The sequence below is a fragment of the Sciurus carolinensis genome, chromosome 4, assembly GCF_902686445.1.
Source record: "Sciurus carolinensis chromosome 4, mSciCar1.2, whole genome shotgun sequence".
NCBI classification, from domain to species: Eukaryota; Metazoa; Chordata; class Mammalia; order Rodentia; family Sciuridae; genus Sciurus; species Sciurus carolinensis.
In genome coordinates, this window is record NC_062216.1 from 172,729,214 (window position 1) to 172,757,052 (window position 27,839).

Sequence of the window (27,839 nt, forward strand, 5' to 3'; positions counted from 1 at the left end):
TTTTTTTTTTTTTTTTAATTTGGCTTCTCTCTTTTTGGAACTGGGGATCCAATCCAGGGCTTTGTGTATGCAAAGCAAGTGCTTTGCCACTGAGCTACATCCCAGCTTTAAATGAACAAACCTACCAAAAGGAAAGGCATACTAGCTCTATCATAGAAAAACTCAATATTATGAAGAAGTTGGATCTTCCTAAATTAAATACAATTTAAATATCACCTAAATATAGGTACAGATAAGTTTTTTTAATAACTAGAGAAGCTGATTCTAGAGTTCATATGCAGAAGAAGCCAAGGAAAAGTATAGTATATGTGTAAGATATTTAATAGTATCTTTTAATAAAAATACCTTTTTTGATCAATTTCTTGTTGCTGTTTAACATGTTTATTCTCAAATTCACGAATATTTGCCACACCAATTTCTTCACAGAAATGCTGGAAAATGTCATCTTCTACCTTTTAAAGTATTTTAAAACAACTAGTTTAGTAACTAATTTTAAGAAATGGACAATGCTTTAAATAAGTTCTTATTCTAAGATTTTCCTGGATTAAACTAAAAGTTAATTGAAACAAGCATTACCATAGTCAGCCAGTGCTTTCTAAACTTCCTTTATCTCCATAAGTTATGTCCATCTGTTTCAAATTCTTATTCAAAAAATTTAAATAGAAAACTCATTAACTTGCATTATTAAGTGTTTGGGTTTTATTTACTGTTTAAAATAAAACTGAAAGGATTTCATTTACTTCGGCCATACCAAAATATAACATTCTCTATAAAGAAATTAATCTTTTAGAATCTCAGATAATAACAATTTTAAAAAATTCCAAGAGGGTTAGAACATAGAATAAAGAATCAAAAAGACATGGAGCCAGGAGCAGTGGCACATGCTGCACTCCCAATGACTCAGGAGCATGAGGAAGAAGGGTCATGAAGGGTCATGAGTTCAAAGCCAGCCTCAGCAACTTAGCAAGACCCTGTCTCAAAATAAAAAATAAAAAGGGATAGGGATGTGTTTATAGTGGTTAAGTACCCGTGGGTTCAATCACAGGTACCAAAAGAAAAAGAAAAAAAGAAAAGAAAGATACGGAAAAATTCAAATGAGCTAAACCAAACAAAATAACATTTAATCTTGCATTTAAAATGCATAGTCATAGGATGAAAGAGACATGCAACAGTAGGCCATGTTAAAAACTTTCAGATTTTAGCCGAATATAAATTAAATATGAATATGATAAGACCAATGAAGGGGTAAGCTACCATTAGCATAAGCAGATAATCCAAACTATGGAAAGTTATAGTACATGTCTGGAGTGCCATGATACTCTGGACTGGTCAGACCATATTTTGACATTATGCTCTGTTCAGGACATAGACAGGTAACAGAGCATCCAGCAGATGGTTTCTAGAGCTCATCTTAGATCCAAGATAATGTAAAATGATCAAAGAAATGAGGGATATTTAACCTGCAAAAGAGATCATTAAGGAGCAACATGAGTATGCTTTTGAATTATGTAGAAAAGGCAGAACTAAAAGTAAAAGGTGAAAGTTACAGAGTGATGGTGAACAAATAACTTTCCAAGGATTGGTGGTACCCAAAAGTGTACTGAATCAAATCTAAAAAAGTTCCTGTCACTTTATAAGCAGGAGCTAGGAGACCAAATATTTGTTGCTCCAGAGCCAAGCACCATGCCTGGCACAGAACAGGTGTTTAAAAAGTGACTGAGTGAACAACCTTAAAAGATAACCCAAATGTCAGTTCTTGGCCTCCTAGTGTTAAGGGCAGTAAGAAAGAAAGAGGCTATACATTGTACAAAGGGCAAGGAGAGGATGGCAGGCAGGAGAGAAGACTCATTAGTCACCATCTCATGAGGCGCAGCAGTGGTTCTCAAAGGACACAAGGAGATCAGCAATAAAACTCAGCCTTCAGGCTATTCCTGACAGAGTGCTACTGCACCTGTCAACACACATCTAATCTGGGGTCTGGTCCAGAACTGAATTCCACACATCATTTAATTATGAATATAACATATATCACCTTATCTATTCTTTCTTGAAATTCTTCAATTCGTTGCTGTTGTTCTTTGATTCCTTCATTCAACATAGTACACTGAGACTCAATATTTAGTAGTTCACTTTGAAGCTGAGATTGTTCCTAATAACGAGAATTTTCTTTTATTAATGTGGCTATTTTAGCTTTATATAGTGAAGTTAAAAACATGATAAGTGTGTTTTAAAATAGCAGGAATCCATAACGTGAGATGAATTCTGGTACAGTTGGATAACAGGATTAAACAGCATAAAAATAATCAAAGCACTGTAATGTAATCTCAAGCAAAGGTTAAATTATCTAAAAAATAACATTATGCTACATAATTGTAATTCCTGAAATTCTATGTTATGATTCTAATTTACATCAATTTTTTCTTTCTTTTTGGGTTACTGGAGATTGAACTCAGGGGGTCCTAGACCACTGAGCCCCATCCCCAGACCCATTTTGTATTTTATTTAGACACAAGGTCTCACTGAGTTGCTTGGTGCCTCAATTTTGCTGAGGCTGGCTTTGAACTAGCAATCCTGTCTTAGCCTCCTAAACCGCTGGGATTACAGGCGTGCACCACTATGCCCAGCTACAACAAATTTTAAGTAAGTTCATTTTACCCGGTAAAAAGCAGCAAGGTGCTTCTTCTTAATCATTTCTAGTTCACTTTGTGAATATTTGAGTCGTGTATGAGTTCCTTGTGCTAGAGTCTGTATTTGCTTCAAATCTGTTTCCTTGCGGAGTGACTTCATTAAATCCTAAAAAGTAAGAGAAGTGTGAAAACATTTCACCACAGAAAATCACTTTCACTTGATTCTAGAAATTTATAAACTTTCCCGATTTCTTCAATGACCCAAAGTTTATTCAAAACTGTATTGTATTTGCATAATTTCTGCAGTTCCTCTTGCTGTTGATTTCTAATTTCATTCCACTATGATCTGGTAAGTTGCAAAAATTTCAATTTTTTTGTATTTATTATTAAGATTTACAAAAAAAATACATATATACATGTTCTATGGCCTAAAGTATAACCCAAGAGGGAAATTTATACTGTAAATGCCTATGTTAGAAAAACAGAGATCTCAAACACATAACCTAATGATGCATCTCAAGGCCTTAGAAAAAGAACAAACTAACCCCAAATCAGTAGAAGAAAAGAAATAATTAAGGTTAGAGCAGAAATAAATAGAGAATAAAAGAACAATATAAAGAATCAATGGAACAAAGACTAGATTCTTTGAAAAGATAAACAAAATTGACAAACCCTTAATTACACTAAAAGAGAGAAGACATATATAAATAAAATTAGACACAAAAAAAGGGGATATTAAAATAGATACCATTGGAATCCAGAGGATCATTAGGGAATATTTTGAAAAATTATGTCAAGAAATGGGCAAATTTATAGACACAAATGACCTACCAAAATTGAACCAAGAGAGCTTAAAAAACCTAAACAAGGTCAACAACAAGCAATGAAATTGAAGCACTAATAAAAAGTCTCCCAATAGCCAGTGTTTATGCTTGTAATCCAAACAACATGGGAGACTGAGGCAGGAGGATGCCAAGATCAAGGCCAGCTTCAGCAACTTAGCAAGACCCTGTCTCAAAATAAAATAAAAAAAGGACTAGGAATATAGATCAGTAGTAGAGCATTCCTGGGTTCAATTCCCAACAAAAGAAAAATGCAAAGCAAAACAAAATCTCCCAACAAATAGAAGCCCAGGACCAGACAAGTCACAGCTAAATTTTGTTGAACTTTTAAAGAAGAACTAACACCCATGCTCCTCAAACTATTCCATAGAATAGAAAGGTAAAGAACTCCTCTGAACTAATTTTATGAAGCCAGCACTATCCTACTGCAAACACCTGATAAGGACACTAAAGAAAACTATAGGCCAATATCCTTGAGGAACATAGGCAAAACAATCCTCCATGAAATACTCGAAAGTTTGGTTCAACATACAAAAAATCAATAAATGTAATACAACACATAAATGGAATCAAGGATAAAAATCACATGATCTCTACAACAGCAGAAAAAGCCTCTAATAAAATATGACATTCCTTCATGATAAAAACTCTGAATAAACTACAGAAGGATCATACCGCCACAAAATAAAGGGTAGATATAACACCCGTTACCAACATCATACTGAATGGGGGAAAACTGAAAGAATTTCTTCTCAATCAGGAACAAGACAAGGGTGTCCACTCTCATCACTTATTCAATATAGTACTGGAAACTTGAGACAAAGCTATCAGGCAAGAGAAAAAAATATGTGATATGAGTAGGAAAGAAGGAAATCAATTTTTTCCTGTTTGCAAATGATATAATTCTATACCTAGAAAACCCTAAAGAGTCTACCACAAGTCTCTCAGGACTCAAACAAATTCAGCAGAATAGCAGGGTCCAAAGTCAACATACAAATATCAGCAGCTTCCTATACACCAACAATGAACTCACTGAGAAAGAAATCAGGAAATTGATTCCATTCACAATAGCCTAAAGAAGCAAAGCAAAATAACAACAACAAAACCTGCCTGATGTGGTACACGCCTGTAATTCCAGGTACTCAGGAGACAGAGGCAGGAGAATTTCAAGTTTAAGGACAGCCTGGGTAGCTAAGCAAGACCCTGTCTCAAAATAAAAAATAGAAGGGCTGGGGATGTAGCTCAATGGTAGACTACCTCTAGGTTCAACCCCTAGAATCAAAACAAAAAATAAAAACAAAAGAACACACACATCCTAGGAATAAAGCTAACCAAGGAGGTGAAAAACCTGCACAACAAAAATTATAAAACACTTAAGAGGCCATTTCGGGGCTGGGGACATAGCTCACTTGGTAGAGTGCTTGCCTTGCAAGCACAAGGCCCTGGATTCAATCCCCAGCACCGCAAAAAAAAAAAAAAAAAAAAAAAAAGAGGCCATTTCATACTGCTTAATGGGACTATACATCATCAACACACAATAGTCTTAAAATATTTATGCCCTAAACAATGAAGCATCTACACACATCAAAAAAAAAAAAAAAAAAACCTTTACAGTCTCAAGAATCAAATAGATCACAACACAATAATATTGGGTGACTTCAACACATTTTTCTCACCAATTGAGAGATCTTCAAAACAAAAACTAAATAAAGAAGCTATTGAACTAAAAAATACAATTAATAATTTGGACTCAACGGACATGTAGAATATTTCATCCATCAAAGGCTAAATATACTTTTTTCTTACCAGAACATGGATCCTTCTCTAAAATAAATCTTAGGTCACAAAGCAACTCTTAGCAAATACAAAAAAAAAAAAAAAAAAAAATTGAGATAATACCTAGCATTTTACCAAATCATAATGAAATGAAATTAGAAATCAATGATAAAATAAAAAACAGAAGCTACTCTAACACTTGGAGACTAAATAATATACTACTGAATTACCAATGGGTAGCTGAAGAAATCAGGGATGAAATTAAAAAAAAAAAACACTTGGAGGTAAAAGAGAATAGCAACACAACATATCAAAATCTCTGGGACACTATGAAGGCAGTTCTAAGAAGAAAGTTCATTGCATTGAGCTCATTCATTAAAAGAATAGAAAATCACCAAAAAAATAACCTAAGTTTATACTTCAAAGTCCTAGAAAAAGAAGAACAAATCAACACCAAAAATGGAAGATAGGAAATAATTAAAATCGGAGCCAAAATTTATGAAACTAAAAAAAATCCAGAACAGCAACAAAACAAAAAGATGGTTCTTTGAAAAAATAAAGTTGATAAATGCTTAACCAAGCTATTATAGAAAGAGAGAAAATTCAAATTACTAAAATTCATGATGAAAAAGGAAATATCACCATGGATACCACTGAATTCAGACAAAAATAAAAAACTACTTTGAAAATCTATACTCCAATAAAATAGAAAATCATGAAGCATGGAAAATTGAATCAAGAGGACACAGAAAATTTAAACAGATCATTTTCAAGCAATGAACTTAAAGACACCATCAAAAGCCTACCAACAGGGCTGGAGTTGTAGCTCAGTGGAAGAGCACTTGCCTAGCATGTGAGGCACTGGGTTCGATTCTCAGCACCACATATAAATAAATAGAAAATAAAGGTCCACTGACAACTGAAAATTATTTTTTAAAAAAGTCTACCAACATACCAAAATAGCCAGGTAGATCAATGGTACAGAATAGAGGACACGGACACAAACCCAAATAAATACAATTTTCTCATACTAGACAAAGGTGCCAAAAATATGCAATAGAGAAAAGATAGCCTCTTCAACAAATGGTGCTGGGAAAATTGGAAATCCACATGCAACAGAATGAAATTAAACCCATATCTCTCACCGTGCACGAAACTAAACTCAAAATGGATTAAGGATCTCGGAATCAGACCAGAGACCTTGCAGATTATAGAAGAAAAAGTAGGTCCAGATCTTCAACATGTCGGCTTAGGACCAGACTTCCTCAACAGGACGCCCATAGCACAAGAAATAAAAGCAAGAATCAATAACTGGGATAGATTCAAACTAAAAAGCTTTCTCTCAGCAAAGGAAACTATCAGCAATGCGAAGAAAGAGCCTACAGAGTGGGAGAAAATCTTTGCCAATCATACTTCAGATAGAGCACTAATCTCCAGAATCTATAAAGAACTCAAAAAACTCAACACCAAGAATACAAATAACCCAATCGACAAATGGGCTAAGGAAATGAATAGACACTTCACAGAAGAGGATCTACAAGCAATCAACAAACATGAAAAAATGTTCAACATCTCTAGTAATAAGAGAAATGCAAATCAAAACCACCCTAAGTTTCCATCTCACCCCAATTAGAATGGTGATTATCAAGAATACAAGCAACAGTAGGTGTTGGCGAGGATGTGGGGAAAAAGGCACACTCATACATTGCTGGTGGGGCTGCAAATCAGTGCAGCCACTCTGGAAAGCAGTGTGGAGACTCCTTAGAAAGCTTGGAATGGAACCACCATTTGACCCAGCTATCCCACTCCTCAGCCTATACCCAAAGGACTTAAAATCAGCATACTACAGAGATGTAGCCACATCAATGTTCATAACTGCTCAATTCACAACAGCCAGATTGTGGAACCAACCTAGATGCCCTTCAATTGATGAATGGATAAAGAAACTGTGGCATATATACACAATGGAATATTACTCAGCCATAAGGAATGATAAAATTATGGCATTTGCAGGCAAATGGATGAAATTAGAGAATATCATGCTAAGTGAGATAAGCCAATCTCAAAAAAAACCAAAGGACGAATGATCTCGCTGATAAGTGGATGAGGACACATAATGGGGGGTGGGAGGGGTTAGTGTTAGGGTTAGAGTTAGGGTTAGGGAGGGGGGCAATAATGGAGGAAGGAAGGACTGTATAGAGGGAAAAGAGGGGTGGGAGGAGTGGGGGGAAGGGAAAAAACAATGAATCAAACATTACCCATTTATGATTACACAAATGGTATGCCTTTACTCCATGTACAAACAGAGAAACAACATGTATCCCATTTGTTTACAATAAAAAAAAAGTCTGCCAACAAAGAAAAGCCCAGAATAAGATGGATTCTCAGCTGAGTTTTACCAGACCTTCGAAGAATTTACACCCATACTCCTCAAATTATTCCATGAAACAGAAAAGGAGGTTATTATGAATGGGGTAGTTTTTCTAATTTCTCTTGCAGTGAATTCATCAGTTATGTATGGAGATTCCTCAGAAAACCTGGAATAGAATCACAATTTGACCCAGAAATCCTACTCCTCGGTTTATACCCAAAGGACTTAAAATCAGCATACTATAGTGATGTAGCCACATCAATGTTTGTAGCAGCTCAATTCACAATAGCTAAACTATGGAACCAACTTAGATGCCCTTCAACAAATGAAGAGATAAGAGAAGTTGGTACATATACACAGTGGAATATCAGTCAGCCTTAAATAAGAATGAAATGATGGCATTTGCCAGTAAATGGATGGAACTAGAGAATATCACACTAAGTGAAATAAGCCAATCCCAAAAAATCAAAGGCTGAATGTTTTCTGTGATAGGTGGATGCTGCTGCCCAGTGCGGGGTGGGTAAGGAAGAAAAAAGGAACTTTGGATTGTGCAGAGGAGAGTGAGGGGAGGGTTTGGGTGGGGTGGGGTTATGGGCAGGACATTAGAATGAGACAAACATTATTACCCTATATACATGTATGTTTACACTACTGGTGTGACTCAGCACCATGTACAGCTAGAGAATGAGAAGTTATGCTCCATTTGTGTACAATGCATTCTCATATCATACAGAACCAATAAAAACAAATTTTAAAAAATTAATTTAAAAAAAAGAAGTGGGGCTGGGGTTGTGGCTCGGTGGTAGAGCACTTGCCTAGCATGTATGAGGCACTGGGTTCAATTTTCAGCACCACATATAAATTAAATAAATAAATAAAATAAAGATCCATTAATAACTAAAAAATGTTCTTTTTTTTTTTTTTAAAGGAGGGAGCCCTTCCAGATTCATTTTATGAAGCTAGTATCACCCTGATACCAAAACCAGAGAAAGACACATAAAGGAAAGAAAACTTCAGACCAATATCCCTGATGAACATAGATGCAAAACTTCTCAATAAAATACTAGCAAATAGCATACAAAAACATAATAAAAAGACCGTGCACCATGATCAAGTGGGGTTCATTTCAGGGATGCAAGGTTGGTTTAATATATAGAAATCAATAAATGTAATTCATCACATCAACAGACTTGAAGACAAGAATCACATGATTTTCTCAATGGATGAAGAAAGCATTTAACAAAATTCAGCATCCATTCATGATCAAAATACTAGAAAAACTAGGGACAGTTGGAACATAACTCAACATTGTAAAAGCAATATACACTAAACCTAAGGCCAACATCATTCTAAATGGAGAAAAATTGAAAGCATTCCCTCTAAAAACTGGAAGAAGACAAGGATGCTCTCTTTCACCACTCCTATTTAACAGTCCTTGAAACCCTAGCCAGAGCAATCATACAGATGAAATAAATTAAAGGGATAAAAATAGGAAAAGAAGAACACAAACTATGCCTATTTTCCAGACATGATTCTATTTTACAAAACCCAATTAACTTCACCAGAAAGCTTCCAGAACTCATAAATGAATTCAGTAAAGTAGCTGGGTATAAAATCAACACCCATAAATCAATTGCATTCTTATACACTAATGACAAATCAGCTGAAAGAGAAATCAGGAAAACTATTCCATTCACTATAGCCTAAAAAAAAAAAAAAATACTTGGGAACTAACCTAACAAAAGAGGTGAAAGAATCTCTACATTGAAAACTACAGAACACTAAAGAAAGAAACTGAAGAAGACCTCAGAGGACGGCTATAAAGGAGTTTGGGGAACTGCACACATCTGTGGAAAGTCACTGAAGTGAAAGCTTAAAACTGGTGAGTGTTACCGTATGTAAATCATACCCGATCAACTCAAGTCAGAGGAAATACTTAGAATGCATATGACTAAGGACTAAGTCACTTATTATATGGATGATCTTAAACTAGGTAACAGAATAACAACCCAATACAAAAATGTGCACAGGAAATAAGTAAGCAGTTCACAGAACTTATTTTTATTTTTAAAAATCCACTTGGTTTTAAAGTACAATTATTCTCCTAAATATTTTATAAGTATATGACATGGATTTACCTTTAGCTCTTGAACTAACTGGCTTCTTCTGTCTCTTAGATTCTTTAACTCTTTCTCATCCCAGCATCTAGCCTTGTGTTTTAAGTCACTTGATCCTCCAGAGATCACCCCAGATTTTAAAAATAGTGTTCCATCAAGAGCTACTGTCTGTAAAATTAAAAATATTTTACCTTAGAGCAATATACACAGAGAAGATAAAAATAAGGACATAACGTGGCAATATTTGTAGCCCAGAATTTGTAGATAAAAAAACTTTGAACTTTACTAACAAAATATCTACATTATATACTTAAGCAGGACACTAATAAACAGCAAATACAAAGCTCATTTTACTAAGGCACAAAGCAATTCTCAGAAAGAAGTAGCAGCAAATATAAAGGTTCAAAATTAGTTATTAGTTACAAACATATTCAATACTGAAAAGCAGAAACTAAGAACCTTTATATTTAATAGCAAATAGTTTGCATTACACAATTCTGTTTTTAAGACTCTGACATATACATCTGGCATATTATGAAAATGGTCTTAATAACTTCAGAATAATACCCCAAATAACATTTTCCAAAATAGACAATTAACTCAAGATCAAATATGAAATATAAATGGAGTCAAGGTGTAAGAGCCTGGAATTTATAGTCCTCTGAAGAAATATACACTTTATGAAATACATGAAATTAATTCTCAACATTTTGCAAATAGTCCTGATTAATTAGTCAAAGTAGGAGACCATCTGTGAGGGACTAAGAGTAATGTGAACTGACAAAAAGGGGAAGGGAAACAGACAGGAGTCTCACTCATGTTCCTTCACCTAAGACTCCTCTGCATGTCTAAGGAACTGGAGCCAGTGAAGTGGGATTTTGACCTACAGGGAATCATTCCAGCAGGGAAAAGAAATATGTTAACCCAACGTTACAAGAGAAAACAATGAGAAGATACTAGAAACATATTCAGTAATCTGGAAGGATAAAGATGGAGGGTTCTGATCCATCTGGGAAGTCCACAGAAGTCTCCCTGAGGCAGCAAAGTTTCTGTACTTGCTAGGAGTCAGAATTAAATGCTACATTTGACAGACAAGTCTTTGTTCCTGTTTACAAAATGGAGTCCTGGGGAGGGCATTCCAGGGTCCCTAGCTAGAGCCAGATTGCTTGTATAATACTGCTGTACCATCTAGCACCTGGATTCCTCCTCAGGGAGACAAGCTCACCATTTTCTGGAGGGACCTGGGGGTTCCTTTCCTCCAGGTGCTAGTCTGACAATGAACTGCTCATAGGGGCTGCAGGGGCTCTTTAGGTGAACACTAGGTCTCCACCTGACACTAGCGCAGTAGCATGGAAGCTGAACGCCTGTTGCCAAGTTCCGTTCTGGTCAGCAATTTCCCTGACCAGGCAGCCACTGTTAACAGTTGATTTCCTCCTTTCACTTCATCATAAAAACATAGAGAGATATGGAACAGGGTCTCTCCTGGAATATTTTAGGCTCATGCTGCTTTGTCTGGCCAAACACAGCTCTTCGTGGAATGCTTCTCAAGCTTTTGAGTGTTTCTCAGTAAAGTTTACTTTACATCTATACCATGTGTGTCTGTTATGCAATAATGTAACATAACATAGGCACTGTATGGTCCAAGATGACTCTTAGAGCCAGGCTATCACAGCTGTGTTTCAAGAAGATGGGAAGGCCTTATTAAGAAACTTTCATAGCAGGCCCTCCAATGACTGACACTGACATCCAATGACCACTCCTAAACTGTTTGACAGTGAGGTCAAAGTCTGCTAGGAAGAAGGGAGAGGGATATCAAGCAGGCAGTTTCAGTCTCTGACAGAGAGATGGAGGGACACAGGAAAAGGGCACTGGTGGCATGTTGGCAATGAAGCACAGATGACTAAAAGATACTGCACATGAGTGTGCATACATCAACAGCAATGAGATGAGGAAAGAAGGAACATGAAGACAGTTTGGAAATCTCAGGACAGTTAAGAACTAAACTAAGAAATGAAGCTAATAAGTCAGATCATGGAGCTCTTTGTAAGCCACCAAAAGGAAGAATGTGGATGTAATCCCACTGACTTGGTGCAACTGCAGAGGGGAAGAAAGAAACAGAGCTTAGATCAACCATTCTGGGAACAATGTGGAAAATGTACTGGCCTAAGTGCCAGAGATGATGGTACACATTTAGCCAATCGTACCTACAGTAAAGAAGAGGGAAAAGATTTGAGAAATAACTTAGAACACATTAATAGAGAAGGCTGGAAGTTCAGAGAATCCTTGAGGAAACAGCAGACTTTCATTTGGCTGGAATAGTGGTACCAAGAACTGAGTTGAAAAATACAGGAGAGACCAAGATTTAGAACACAAATTTTAGTTCAGACATGCTGATTTTACAGTACTTATGGTCTAATATTTTACTTACATATAATGTGCACTATTTTCTATAAAATTTCTCATAGATTAAAAGAAAAATTAAAATATAAATATACAGTAAGAGAGCTATGCATACTAATTAAAATAGAAGCCAGGTACTATGGCAAAATGCCTACAGTTCCAACTACCTGGGAGGCCCAAGCAGGAGGACTGCAAGTTCGAAGCCAGCCTGGGCAACTTAGCAAGACCTGTCTCACAATAAAAAAATAAAAAGGGCTGAGGATGCAGTTCTGGTAGATCACCCCTGGGTTCAATCCCCAGTACTATATACACACACACACACACACACACACACATAGTTGATTATAAATATATTAACACATACACTGTAATACTGTTTTTTTTTTTTTCCCCCCCTGGAGTATGGTTACCAGATTTGGCAAATCAAAATGCAGCATGCCCAGTTTTAGATAAACAACAAGTATTTTTTTGTTTAAGTATGTCCAGACTTACTTTTTAGGGGATGAGTTGGGGAGGGTTTCTTTTTTTTTAAACCTTTTCTAAATTGAACATTTATTAACTTGTATTTCTGACATTTATAAACCAAAGCAAACATGCACACATACTCCTCTCTCTCCATGGGGCTGGCTGGTAGAGGAGAGGGCACTCTATCAAGAACTTGGAGCTAATAAGACCAAATCTATATGGCATTCCAGTGCCAACCCTCCCCCAACCACAACACCTGAACCAGTAACCCCCTCTCTTAAAACAGGGGTGCACTGATTTTCTGAGATTCTTGTGTCCCTATTGTTGTGCTGGCTAGTGCTATTATTATTGTAACCATTTACTATTGCACACAATGATATAATACTTATTTGATGATCACAATTTTGTGAGGTAGGCATTTGTATTTTATAAAATGCAGCTTGAAGATATTAAGTAACTTGCCTGGAGCCATACTCAGGGATTAAAATCCAAGTTGATTAAGTCTCTGCCCATGTTCTTCACTACCACATTAAACATCTCTTTCAAATCTAAAAATCTAGTGGTAACAATTCATATAATTATGGGTCCTACGGTTTTTTTTTATAGTTTTTAGTTACATGAAATTAATTTATTTCTTCTAAGTTTAAATGTGGTCTCAAATAATCTATTTTCTTCACTTGACTTACTGTCCAATTCCTATGCCAGAAGAACACCTTTTTCTCTTCCTTTTCTTTTCCTTCCCTCCTTCCTTCTTCTTTTTTTGTTGTTTGGCTGGCAGCTTGCAATTTCCTTAATATTAGGTGCTCAGTGTAGTAATCCCATGCTGACCTTAGTGGATTCATTGTTTAAAAATTCTAGCACAAGGGCGATCTCATGAAATAAGGAGTTGGGGAAATTTTTAAATAGCATTAAATAAAAGTTTTAGAGTGCACAGGCCTGCAAAAAGATTTAATTCTTTGGCATTAAAAACTTGTTGTAGGGCTGGGGGTCATAGCTCAGCGCTTGTCTAGTATGTGTGAGGCACTGGGTTCCGTTCTCAGCACCACATATAAATAAATAAATAAATAAATAAATATCCACTGACAATTTTATTTATTTATTTATTTATTTATTTATTTATTTATTTTGTCGTGCTGGGGATCGAACCCAGGGCCTTGTGCATGCAAGGCAAGCACCATTGACAATTTTAAAAAATAAAAAAATAAAAACTTTTTCTTTAGAGCTGTGCATGGTAGTACTTGCCGGAAGTCCCAGCAATTTGGAAGGCTGAGGCAGGAGGATTGCAAATTCAAAGCCAGTCTCAGCAACTTAGTGAGACCCTGTCCCAAAGCAGATGGCTGAATGGTTAGGCACCCTTTGGCTCAATCCCCAGTACCAAAATGAACAACAACAACAAAAAACACTTGATCTTCAGGATAACCAGCCATTTCCCTGGACCACTTTCAGTTGTTTCAAGAAATACTGTTGGAGTGATATAAGCCGGTAGGCCTTCCTATAACTTCCATGTTATGCAGATTACATGGAATTTTATGTTCCCTTTCATTGGTACAATAATAACAAACTTTAACATCATCTTTGATTTCTGAATGGGTAAAATATTCACAAAGTTCAAAATTCAAAAGATACCTTAGAGTAAAAAATTTCCCTAGCATTCCTGGCCCCAAACTGTCAGTTGTCCTATCCAGAGGTAAAAAACACTATTAATTTCTTATGTATTACCCCAGAAACAATTTTTGCATATATAAATGCATTTATACATCTTCTCTATTCCCATTTTTAACATAAATGCTAACATACTATACATTAGTTTTTCCTTTTCTTTCTTTTTTGTGGTGCTGGGGCTCAAACCCAGGGTCTCACATACACTAGTAAAGTGCTCTCTATTGAGTCCCACTGTGGCCCTATGTATTATTTTTTTTTTAACTGTCTTTTATCTTGGAGACTGTCCCATATTCATACATAAAGAGCATCACTGTTTTCTTAAGGTTGCATAGTATTCCGTTGCACCAAAGACTAAGTGGTTTCAATTTTTCTTATCAAACACAATGGTTCAATGAATAAAACTTGCATACAATCATATAATTTCATACAATTTTAAGTTTATCTATATGCTATCTCCCTAAAAACTTCAGCTGGCAGAACTTCCCTTTGCAGAGAAGGTAAATTTATACTCCCATTACAGTGAATAGAAAGGTCTCCTTCCCCATAAAGTGTTACCGAAGTTCTGATGCTGGCCAATACGACAAGTGAAAATAAAACCTCAGTGTAGTTTTAATGGGCGTTTCCCATGTTATAAGTGAGAGTGGGCTTTCATGTTTAAGAGTTATTGTTTTCTTTGATACAGACATGTTTATTCAAATTATTTGTCCAATTTCCACTGTATAGCTGTTCTTTTCCTTACTAATTAGCAGGGAAATTTGCTCTTTACTATGAAATTCAAATACTTCCCTCAGCTTGACATTCTTCTTTTGATTTTGCTTATGACAATTTTTTGGGGGGGTGCTGAGGATGGAAACCATGGCCTCATATTATGTCAGACAAGTGCTCTATCAGAGCTATGTCTGTAGCCTTGCATACAATCATTTTTTTCCATGCAGAAATTCTTTTATGTTAAATATCAATTTGTCTAACTTTTATAGCCTTTTCATGATGGAAAAGCTTTTTTTTGCTTTTAAGAAAAAATTTCCTGGTTTCTTCATGAACTTTTATGGTTTTGTTTGTTTGTTGGTTGGTACTGGGGAATTGAACCCAGGAGGAGTGCTTTACCACTGAGCTATATCCACAGCCCTTATTTTTTGAGACAATTGCTAAGTTGCCCAGGCTGGCCTAAAACCATGATCCTCTTGCCTAGCCTCCTAAATAGCTGGAATTACAGGTGTGTGCCACTACTTCCAACTGGTTTCATTTTTTTCATTTATAATTATAATATACCTGAATTTATTCTGATACATGGTAAGAGGTTTATATTCAACTATATTTTATTCCTGATACTATCCAGTTAAATAGTACCCTGTGCTTTTATTCATTCTTGTTTAATGTGTGTCTGTGTGGGTTTGGAGCTAGGTATTGAACTAAAGGGCATGCATGCTAAATACATACCAGGAAGCTATATCCCAAGTCCTGTGTAACTTTTGAAAAAAATGATCTTTTCACAAATTATGGTGCTACTCTATCATTCTGGGAGTCTGTTTTTTTGTCATATCATAATAAAAGAGCAGAGTACATTTTTCTATATACTTTCTATATATGTTTTAGAATAACAACCAACTGGTCTATAGATGAATGAAGCAAATTACTGTTATCTCTGGAATGAATGATGAAATCCATGGACTAGATGGAAAATTACACGTATATAAAGAGATTCAGATTTTAAAACTCTGACACGGAAGTTTTGAAAATATTTAAAAACCGAATTATAAAAAACATGACACCCAAACTAGATCTAGCAGAATTGCAGTTTGTATCATGGAGTTTACAGACACTGTATGTAATTTATAAATACTATATTATAAATACATCAAACTATTCTGTGATATCTCTGGCAATGTTTTAAACAAAGAAAATTCCAAAATATTGATATCAAGTCTATGAAAAATCAAAAGCACAAACTGCAAACACTGGATGATTTCTGTTAAAATGTGACATCCACTCAGATGTCTCACCCAGCCTAAAACATGGAAAAATTCCTTTAAAGTCCATGGAATACAGTTACAATACAAATAGGATGTATAAGGCTCCTTAAAATTTTGAAATACTTATAACAAGGTACAATCTAATGAGATAAAGCGTGTTATTGCAAATAAGAGAGAAGTCATAAAAATTTGTTAAAAGAAGGAATAAACAGTCACCTTCATGTGACTAAACTGACATAAAAATTTTCAAAAATCAATTTTACAAATTTTTCAAGTCAATTTTAGTAGAGTTATTTGATAGCAAATAAGGAAGATGCTTTAAAAGTTCACTTATTACTTCCACTTACTATGTAGAAATCGATGACAGTGATTACCAAAGGACACTGATATTATCATTGACAGAAGTACGTGTGAAAGGAGCAGGTGTGGCAGCACACACCTGAAAACCAGCAGCTCAGGAGGTAGAGGCTGGAGGACTGTGAGTTGAAAGCAGTCTCAGCAACTTACTGAGGTGCTAAGCAACTCAGTGAGACCCTGTCTCTACATAAACACAAAAGGGTTGGGGATGTGGTTCATTGGTTAAGGGCCCCTGAGTTTAATCGCCAGTACCAAAAATAAATAAATAAATAAATATGTATGAAAGGTTTATCAGGTTAGATAAATGAATAAATGTAACACTGGAAGTCCTTACATCTCAGAATAGTTTGCTTTGCATTTATTTGCAATTCTGGACATTCCAAATAAATATGTTAACTGACTAGTAAATAATAAAACAACTACCACTTTTTGAGATTATTTACCAGGCACATAAATAGCATTAAGGCCTTATGTTACTTAATTTAACCCCTATCACTCCCACAAAATGCATACTATTATTTTCCCAATTTAAAATGAGGGATCTAGAAACTTGCCTAAAGTCACATAACTAAAACTAAGTCATATCACTGGTCTTTTTACAGCTATACCCCTAAGCACTATGTTATACTTCATTATAAAGGTAGCTTAAAAAAATATGCCAGATCATGAGGAACTTGACATTGCTCAATGAAATGATGAAGACAACACAATATTTATTTTTTAAACCAAAATTATTCCCTTGAAAGTCAGTAATCTCATTTCAATTTTACTTTTTATTATAAATTCAATTGTGTTAAACCTTAACTGTATAAAAGAAGAGTTAGGATCTCCTCTTAAATTATGTAAGAATTACGCCAGAATATAAATACCTAAAATCTTTCCTGCTATTCAAAACCACATGTACTACAGGAAAATTCAGGGAAAATCTGGGGTTCAGCAGATTCATATACTGTAGTATACATTATTTTATATAAAATTTTAAAAACTGTCTTAGGATATTATAATAAATTTAATTTCTAAAACATTTATGATGCTGAGATATGTTGCAGAAGTTCACATTTTTCATTTCATTTTATTTTATTTTTCTGTGGAACTAGGGATTGAACCTTGGGCCTCGTACTTGCTAAGCAAGCATTTCACCACTGAGCTGCATTCCTAGTTCTTTGATTTTATTTTAAGACAGGGTCTCACTAAGTTCCCCAGGCTGGTCTCAACTTGTGAGCCTCCTGCCTCAGCCTCCAGAGTAGCCTGGATTTATAGATACATGCCATCACACCTGGTCACAAGTTAATTTTTTAAAAACTCAACTGAACATTATAAAACTACTGACTCCATGACTGTCCTAGGTTCCCTGCTGATTCTGCTTATAAAACAGATCATATAAAAGCATATATAAATATCTGTGTACAATACAGCCTGTGAGTATTGCTTTGACTTGTCTAAGTGGGATCAAGTCTCTTCTTACTTTTCGCCTTTCAGGTCCACCAAATGCAACATGTCTTGCTTCTTCCACAGTCTCACACACGAGGCCATTTCCACACACAAACTGAATCACCTTCTTCAGCTGAGGAAACTGAGTCTTTATGACATCAATCACCATTTTACAGCCTTTGATCTCTCTCAGTCTTTCATTGATTGGCTTGATCTGGAAGGTTTAAAAAATACTTTATATACTAGTCATAGTAAAATAAAAGTCAAATGCTCATTTCTCACAAAACATACAGAAGCATTACAGTAAACTGTTAACAGTATGCAGTTATATGTGATAAAAGTTTGATAAGAACACAATAAACTACATCCCATATTGTCTCATCTAGTATCTTTTAAAAATACAAGAACTTCACCAAAAGCCAGAAGTTATATGTAACTTCTATATTCAATTCTGTCACTAAGTAGTTGGGACATAACACTACATACAAAATGTTTCATGCTCTCTAAATCTTAAAATCTAGTACAAAACAATATCCATTTTGGTATCTTTCAACAGAGTAGCACAACACTAGGGACTTAAAAAACCACAAAAGGCTTGGATGATCAGGAAATCCTTCAGATCTTTGTATACATGACTTTCAGGCTTGGCCTCTGAGTATCTGCAGTGTATTACTGGAAACTTTGTTTTTGTTAAATAGAACAAAGCAAAACCTTACATATAAATACCTTTTTGTTCTGTGTTATGTAGACACACACATTTTGGAAACACATGTATTTATGCATATATAAATATACATTAGGAATATATATTTAAACAAACTGCATGGAAAAGCCATCTAAAGTAGTACTATTAAAAAATTGGGCAATGAGAGGATAGAAGTATTACCTTTATATTTGATAAACCTTATATAAGATTTTTAAAAAATCAGTTTTAAAAAATTTCAAGTGAGGAGTAAGTAAAACAGGATTTTAAAAGGGTAAGTAGTTTTGGTTAGCAGAGTGGAAAAAGTGCAGCAGCAGTACAGGCAGGTCTGGCCCCGAGAACCATCAGCGAGCGTTTGCCGCACCCCTGCTTGGTGCAGGGACTGTACCAGGCACTTTAAAAGTAATGATGCCCTGCAATCATCCAATAAGGTGAGGACTTATTACTCCACAGATGAAACTGAAACTTAGAAATTTTGGAAGAAGATGTGGAGAGCTATTTTGGAGTAGGGTTGAGACTCAGTCTCAGGGTAGTCCAACTCTAGGGCATGTGCTCTTAACCACACTGCCCTTGGCCTGCAGTTCAGTCTTCAGTGCTGGACCAAACAGAATATTTTCCTTAGTGGGCAATGAAAAAAATCACTGAAGGGCATCATTCATATTTGCTCAGGAATTTGAATTCTGGATACGCTGAGACATCTATCTCAATACACACCTCAAGTCTCAAAACTTAGCCTCCTCTGCCAGAGCTGAGATACTAGGTCAAATATTTACAACAGGCTGAGCCATTTGACTAACAGACTATGTGTCTTATTCATTTCCCATACTCTGCTCTAGAACAAAATACACTGTTGGCTAGTAGGCTGAGTGATTCATTCTAGAACAATGGAATTAGATATCAGGGTGGATTTATGGCAAAAATAGATCAGGAGAAATGATAGGATATCAAGACAGCAGCCACTTGGTATTATCCTTCATTTGTCAATACATTTACACCAACTGTTTGAATGACTGGCAAAGTGGCATCCAAGATACTGTTTTTTTTTTCCCCCATAGATACCATAGTTTTAGGCAATAAAGATATGCTTTAACAGATGAGATCTGATCACTATTTGATACTAAGTATTGCAACTTTCTTACATCAAGATAATCTAGAGCAAGAAATGTCTCAGGTTCGGCTCTTTCCTCCTTCAGAAATCGAATACAATCTCTTGCTACCTTTTCAGAGACTACAACAATGGCAACCATGTACCGGCCAAAAAGCTTAGTCACAGCCAGCTGGTATTTCTTATGAATAGGATGACACAGGTCAAGCAGCCTTCCAAACTTAGCAGGTTCCATAAAAGGAGAGAATAACAAATATGTTAGTGAGGAACATATAATCATTGATTTCTAATGTAACAAAGAAATAGACAAAACTAACTTTATAAAATCATACATATAATAAAGGAGTCTCATTAAAATGGACTTAAGTTTCATCATGAAATGCCCATTTAGGTGTGTCATACTTCATTTAAGAGTGGTGAAGAGGGATTAGCCTTACCAAAGTATTACAATATTTTATAGAAGTACAGTCATTAAATAATATTAATTTAATTTATTCCCTTAATTATTAGATAAGAATCTGTAGAGCACCTACGATATGAAGGGACTGAGCAAGACATTACTGAACAAAAGATATTCCCCAACCTCATAAAATTTTTAGTCTACGAAGGAAGAAAGACATTAAAAAGCAATTACATGAATGTACAAAACAGAGCTGGACAGTAACAGAGAGTATTCTGAAGGTACATAACAGGGACCATGTTGGCCCAAGAGGTTAGGGAAGGCTTTCTACAAAAAATTTCTTCTTGCAGCAGCTGACAACTGGGGTGCAGGCACACATTAGAGTATCTTTAGGTTTAATTTTATGTCTTTGGACTCTTCCATTTTTGGTTCTCCCTCAGGCATACCAATTTCCCCATGAGAGATCATCACTCTTTCATATTTATTCTCTCTGTTTTAATTGTTTAAATCCCTTTGTTTTACTGCTCTGTTCCCCTTTTTTCTCAGGTCCTTCGAGTTAATTTTTCAGATGCATAATCTGTTCCTTTCCACTACTAACTTATTTACTAGTATTCCTTCAACTTCTAATTTTTCATCTGAGTATTTAGTAATAATGTTTAATCTTGATTTGTTTTCTTAGCTCTACCTTTTTCTCCCATTTTATTGTTTTAGCTCACATTTGAATACTGTCCACAGCACAAACACTTATGGAGGCTGGGGTTGTGGCTCAGTGGTAAAGTGCTTGCCTAGCATGCATGAGGCACAGGGCTCGAATCTCAGCACCACATATAAATAAATAAAATAAAAGGTCCATCAACACCTAAAAAATATTCAAAAAGAAACACGGGGAATTTTGTTTTATAATCTGAAACTATGCAGAAAAGGCTCTTAGGCTTCTAAATATTTTCAAATAGTTTTTTTCTCTTTGAATACTTGCCTATAGCTGCCATGGTGATCCTTTCTACCTTGCTTTGTGTAATGTGGGCAGTTCTATCCAGACCTCGCTGCAGCAAATGGATAACTTCTAGACTCCTTTCCCATAGAACTGAGATGCCATCTCCTCTGGGCAGCAAGTAACCACTTCCTGTCCTAATCACTTTCCTATCACTGAAGGACTTGGAGGGCAGGGGCACATGTGAGCTCTCAGTCAATGCTTTGTAAGAACACACTTTACTTACCTATTTCTGCTCACTCTTCTGAGTTTTTAATTAGTATCCTTCTCCCTTGGGGTAGGAAGACAAACCTCATTTTGGGGAAAGGGATTTTAAAAGGCCTCTCAACTTAATGAGAAGCCCCAAAATCTTTATTTCCATCAGAGAGCATTAGGTTTACACCTCTGATTCAGTTTGTAACTCTAACTCCCTCCAGTTATAAGGGGAAAAGGAAACAAATACACGCATTTGCTTCTTGCTAAATTAACAGGTACTGGGTGAGATTTCTCAGAAATTAGTCAATTCATCAATTTGGCTTCTGCAGAGTTTGGAGTAAGCAATGGTATACTACAGTCTTTTTTTATTCACCATTTTTTAAAATTCATGGCATTTGGTTGTTGGCTCTTTTGAGTTTTTTCCTTAAACTAGTTTTCGTTATTTATTTTTTACAAATTGAGGGATGAGATTCTGTGACCTAGCTTTATAATACCTATCATCATCCAAAAGTCAAAGACAACACATAAGAGTCAGAAAATCAAAAAAGATGAGGTAAAGGAGAAGATAGGTGTCCAGAGAGGCAGGAAGCAAACCGTGAGAGTGGTACCCTGGAAGCCAACTGTAGGTGTTCTGAAATAAGAGCAATGATTAACAATGCCAAATGCTGAAAACAGGTCATCACAAAATAAGCAGGCAAGGGTACACTGATGTTAATGACAAGAGTCAGATGCCAGACCCCTGAAACCAAAGGAAATGATGCTGTGAGACTAACACTCCAAACGAGAGGTGACATCATTGTATTTTGAGCAATGAAATACACTTAGCAATACTAGAGTAGTTGGAAAATAAAAAATGCAAATGATGACTACTAAAAATTTATTTTTAAAAACTGAAACTGTGAAAAACATGAATTTGTTTCACGGCCATATGTGGGATACTGGCCATATGTGCGTTTGTGGGTACTGTGTTCGAGTAAATGCTCCCCATAAGTCACTTATCTGTAGACATGAACTGGAAGTTATTCACATCTCACCCTAATTATTTACTGTGATGCTTAAATAGAGTCAAACACAAAGTTAAATAATTTTGCTTCATAATAATGATAAATTTCTAACCCCAAATAAGAATATTTTCACCAAACAAGAGCATGCTGCCATGTTTTAATTAACTATGCATTCTAATTACCACAGAATCTGGGTAGAGTCTCTTAAGGTGCTCCAGAACTTCTGCTCTCTTTTGCTGACGTCTTCCTTCATGGTTATCAATTCCAGCGTTCTGCAACTCACTTCTAATAAGATTCAGCTCTTCATTAACTTCAGACATTCTTGATTTTGTTTTTCTGATTTCATCCACAAGGCTTTCCTCTTGCTGTTTTTTCTCTTTTAGGCAATCCCTGCATTATAGCAAAAAGAAAAACCAGGTGCAACATACTCTTCTTTGCCACTGCAGAAGAATATGGTAGTGCTCTATCAATTTTTAAAGGATAAATATTATGTCTAACATCAAACATGGACAAACGAGCCTTTGATCATTCTTTGTTGATTCAAAAACGTACTTCTGGATATGGAAAAAGTAAGAACAGCTTACTATACCCAGAACAATCATTATGAACTTACTAACCATCATTATGAGCTTACCAATTAAAAAGAAATCTTCAGTGGCACAATATCTAGGTTGTATTAGAACTCATAGCCTAACTGGGGAATTTAAGTTCCACCACTGTTAAACATTTATATTTTCAAAATTTAAGCATTTTACTTATTATGTGGTTAAGTATAATCTTTAACAATCTATAAAGAAATGAAAAACAATGGAATGAGAATATATTAATATACAGCTGGCATTCATTTGATGCACAGAGATATACAGGATCCTTGAGATAGAAAAAAGCTGCAAGGATGTTTTCTCTCTACCTACATGCATGTCTTTGTATACTCCTCCAACTTCTCTATTCGTTTTTTATGATCTTCTATTTGTTCTTTTATTTGTTTTAGATTTCCCTAAAATAGGAAATGAAACCTGAAATCAATTATAGCAATTCCAAACCAATAAAATCACATTCCTTCAACTTACTATGTCATAATTTGTTATAAATTATATCAAATATATGAAAGTGTTTATGACAGTAAATTTTAATTTTGAAAAGGAAGTGTGATAGAGAGCTTTGAAGCCACACATATCTAGGTTCAAATCCTGATTCTTCCATTTGCTAAGTATTAGATCTCCAGTGATTTTGCTCTAGTAAATTCAAACTTCAAGAGAACTATTTTCAAATACCTATGTATCTCCTCCTATCTGTCCTTCAAACCAATTCAATCAGTAATATTTATTCCCTGGATACCATGTGGTAGCAACTAGAGAACAATAATGAATAGGATAATCTCTGCCTTCAAGGACTAATGTCTGGTGGGAAAAACAGACAATTATGTAAATAATTACAGTAGAGGTTTAGTGTCACAATAACATAGGAACCTGTAGGGCAACTAATAGGTGTTGTGGAGGACTCCCCAAAGCCTTTCTCTATTTGTCCTTTATTATTAAATCCAAATCCTGGAATACAAGGCTCCCTTTGTGTAAGGAGGGAGTGTTCTAAGATGTTCTGGATGCCAAAACTCCAGATGCTACTGAATCCTACACATACCATTTTTTCCTATAATAATGTATAAATTAGACACGGTAAGAGATTAATACAATAAATAATAAAATAGAACAATTATAACTATAGTACAATAAATAAAGTTATTTAAAACTTATGAGTTATTTCTGGAATTTCATGGTTTTGGACAATGGCAGACCATGGATAACTGAAACCATAAGAAGTGAAACTGGACAGAGGGAGTATCATAGTCCCCAGCTGGCTTCATGTCTGGGAAGTGACCAGAGTAAAGGCTGGGAGACAGGTGTTCCAGTTGACCGAACTTGGTACATGAAAGGGTTACAAAGGACACAATTATGCATCCTGCCTTTAAGAAGCTTCCAATTTGATAGAGCTGAACTAATTACCCATAATTTTTGTACAATCTGATAATAGCCCTTAGTTGCAGATTAAGAGCAACAAGTATAAAAAGAAGACATCATGTGTGTTTTTTATTCTGTAGTAAGGTAGGGAGAAAAGGAGGGCTAGTGAAGGTTTGGTGGTGTGGGTAACTATGGAATCTAACTTGAACAGATGAGTAGGTTATCTCAAAAAGAAATCAACATACACAGAGGCAAAAATGTGCAATGTGTATTTTCAGAAATCAGTGTATAATTTTATAATGAGATGTAAATTATACAAAAGCTCTTCCTTACACAAACACCCTCTCCTACTCACAGTACTGTCACACGCACTTTGCATATTTGTATTTTCATCTGCCAGATCATAAAAATACATTGTAGTGGAAGAGTTAGGGATACACTGTAGAATAAAGTGTTGAAAACAAATCCCAGTTCTTGCAACTTACTAGCTCAGTCATATAACTTAACCATCACGTGCTTTTGTTGTAGGTGCTTCAGATGCAACAGATAAAAATCCACATCCTGTGGAATTCACCTTCTAAGGGTGAAGACAGGCAAATAAAGCAAGTAAAGGCAATACTGTTAGATTAATGCCATGGGATAGACAGAGCAGGGAAAGGAGAGAACAGTGGGGATGACACCCTAAAGGTAATATTTGAGCAAAGGCTTGCAAGAGCAAGGGAGTTGAAAATGAAGAAATGTAGGAAAGCATAATCCAGAGGGAAAAAATGAGCAATGCAAGGGCCCTCAAACAGAAACATGTCTGAAATGTTCCAGGAGGCCAGGACCACCAGATCACAAAGCAGGAGGAAAAAACAAGAAGAGAAAAATGCGGGTAGGAGGGGAAAGCAGATCATGTACGCCCACATAAGCCATATAAGGGCTTTGATGTAAAGACTACTGTGGAGAGATCTGGGTGGGAAGACCAGAAGTTCAGTTTGGGATCTAAGGTTGAGATGTCTATTCAATATCCAAATGGAGATGCTGAGCAAGCAGCTGGATATATAGAAGAGTGGAGGTCTGAGCAGGTGATGAAAATTTTCAGTGTGGTACTTAAAGCTGGGTGACACTGGGCATAATAGCAGTCACCTGTAATCCCAGGAGCTTGGGAGGCTGAAGCAGGAGGATTGCAAGTTCAATCAGCAACTAACTGAGGCCCTAAGCAACTTTGTGAGATCCTTTCTAAAAATAAAAAATTTTAAAAGGGCTGGGGACATAGCCTCTGGGTTCAAGCCCCAGTAAACCCCCCATGACCAAAACAAACAAACAAACAAACAAAATCTGTGTGATGACAGATCTAGAAGACAGTGAGTACAGGCAAGAGGAAAAACAAGGATGAAAATTTAATAATACTAACATATACCTTGTAAGATAAATAAATAGGGTTTACGGCTGTGCTTGGTACATGGTATAGTCAGATAAACACTACATTATAGTATCAGGATGGCCCAGAGACTCTATATATGTAATGAATTGTTATTTTTGTTGATGTGCCACAGTGATAATTTTATAACCCAATTTTCTGTCTTTATAAAGAGGATCATCAGGACTGGGGAGACAGCTCAGTTGGTAGAGTGCTTGCCTTGCAAGCATGAGACCCTGGGTTCGATACCCAGCACCGCAAAAAAAAAAAGAAAAAAAAAAGGATCATGAAGAATCTATTCAATCTGTTCATCACCATGAGGAAGATGTACCTATCCATATTTTACCAGTGAAAAAATCAACCCAGGGGATTAATAACTCAGTTATTTATTGAGATAACACACATTAAATAAAGAACAAGATCAGCTGGAAGCCAACAATGTCTTACACTGAGGTAGGACACGATAATGCTGTCCTGATAGTTACTCCTGATATAGAACAACTAGCTTTTCTTGGGTTATTGTCATCCTTTGAATCCATGGGGGAATGGTTCCAGAATCTACTATGGTTACCATAATCTGGAGATAAAAGTCTCTTATATAAGATAACATAGTATTTGCATGCAATCTGCATATCTCCTCCTGTAAACATTAAATCCTCTCAATAATATTTATAATACCTAATACAGCATAAATATTATGTAAATAGCTCTTATCATATACTGTTTATGGAATAATAACCCCCAAATCTGTTAATGTTCAGTAAACACACATCTTTTCCTCAAATATTTTCAATCCTCAGTTGGTTGAACCCATGGATGTGGAACCCACAGATACGGAGGGTCAAATGTATTGATCCTTAATGCTTTCAAACAAATCTACATTTATCTCTATTATTCTACTTATTTTTTCCCTACATCTATCCTTCCCCAAAACCCCCTGGATTAAAATACACATAAGAACAGAGACTGTATCTTCTGACCATGCTCATCACTATGCAGATGCAAAGAAATGCTTACTGAATACATGAATGACAGCACTGACTACTCTTTTTTTAAAATATTGTTTTAGATGTTGGTAGACTTTTATTCTATTCATTTATTCATATGTGGTGCTGAGAATTGAACCCAGTGCCCCACACATGCCAGGCAAGTGCTCTACCTCTGAGCCAAAACCGCAGCCCCTGTCTACTCTTATTTTAACCATAAAAGAGCACCCAAATAATAACACTAAGCAACACAACAGATAATCCAGATGGCTTCACCCCGACCCCCATGCTAGGGATTGAATTTAAGGGCCCAACCTCTCAGAATTTTAAAAATTACTTATGTTTGATCTAAATTCATTTACATGTTAGAGTTAAGGAAATAAAATTTCATTTAGAATAATTCTAAATCATTACTGCAAAAGTCAAGAGTACCTGAACTTCTCCATGCCTCCTCTTTTCAAAAGCCAGTCTCTCTTTCTCTGCCTTCTGTTCCCACTGCAGTTTTTCCAGTTGTTGAGTCATTATAGCTACTTTCTTTCTTACTTGTTCCTTAAGTTCCTTATAACGATCCAGCTGTAATACAGCATTGAAACATTCTAACTCACTTAAAGAAGCATGAAAAAATTCTTTGTATGACATCCTCTACTACCAGGTAATTAAGCTATCAGAAAGTTTTATATAAATTAGATCATAATTCTCCAGGTAAAATATGTGAACATAATGTAAAAGCCTCCATACTCTTTAGAGTAACAAAATATTCAAAACAAACTCATTATTTAATAAAGTTTCTGCCAGAAAATCTTAAAAGGATCTAGAGAAAAATTATACATCTTTTCTACTGATACAGTCACAATTACTGTATATATATATATATTGTGATGTCGATTATCATAAAAATTAATGAAAGAGATAAATGCTAAGAATTTGGTTGAGAGACTGTTGGAAAACTCCATTATGTACTTTGGATATTTGGTCCTGGTTGACTATTGTTAAATATTGCATACTGTACTATTAGATATTAATTCATCACTTAACATTTTAAATCACCTTAAGTAATAAGTTTCCCTCCTGTAAATTAAA

The 27,839-nt window shown here is 35.6% G+C and overlaps 1 protein-coding gene across 1 annotated transcript in view; it reads right to left on the minus strand.

The window, feature by feature from the left end:
* Smc1b (structural maintenance of chromosomes 1B) overlaps window positions 1-27,839 on the minus strand; it is a 78,043-nt gene that overhangs the window by 28,484 nt on the left and 21,720 nt on the right. Inside the window, 9 exon segments of the mRNA XM_047549823.1 lie at window positions 346-452; window positions 2,033-2,149; window positions 2,656-2,793; window positions 9,755-9,901; window positions 18,053-18,232; window positions 19,861-20,046; window positions 22,599-22,806; window positions 23,331-23,413; window positions 27,192-27,332. Of these exon segments, the coding sequence (XP_047405779.1) occupies window positions 346-452; window positions 2,033-2,149; window positions 2,656-2,793; window positions 9,755-9,901; window positions 18,053-18,232; window positions 19,861-20,046; window positions 22,599-22,806; window positions 23,331-23,413; window positions 27,192-27,332 (1,307 nt within the window).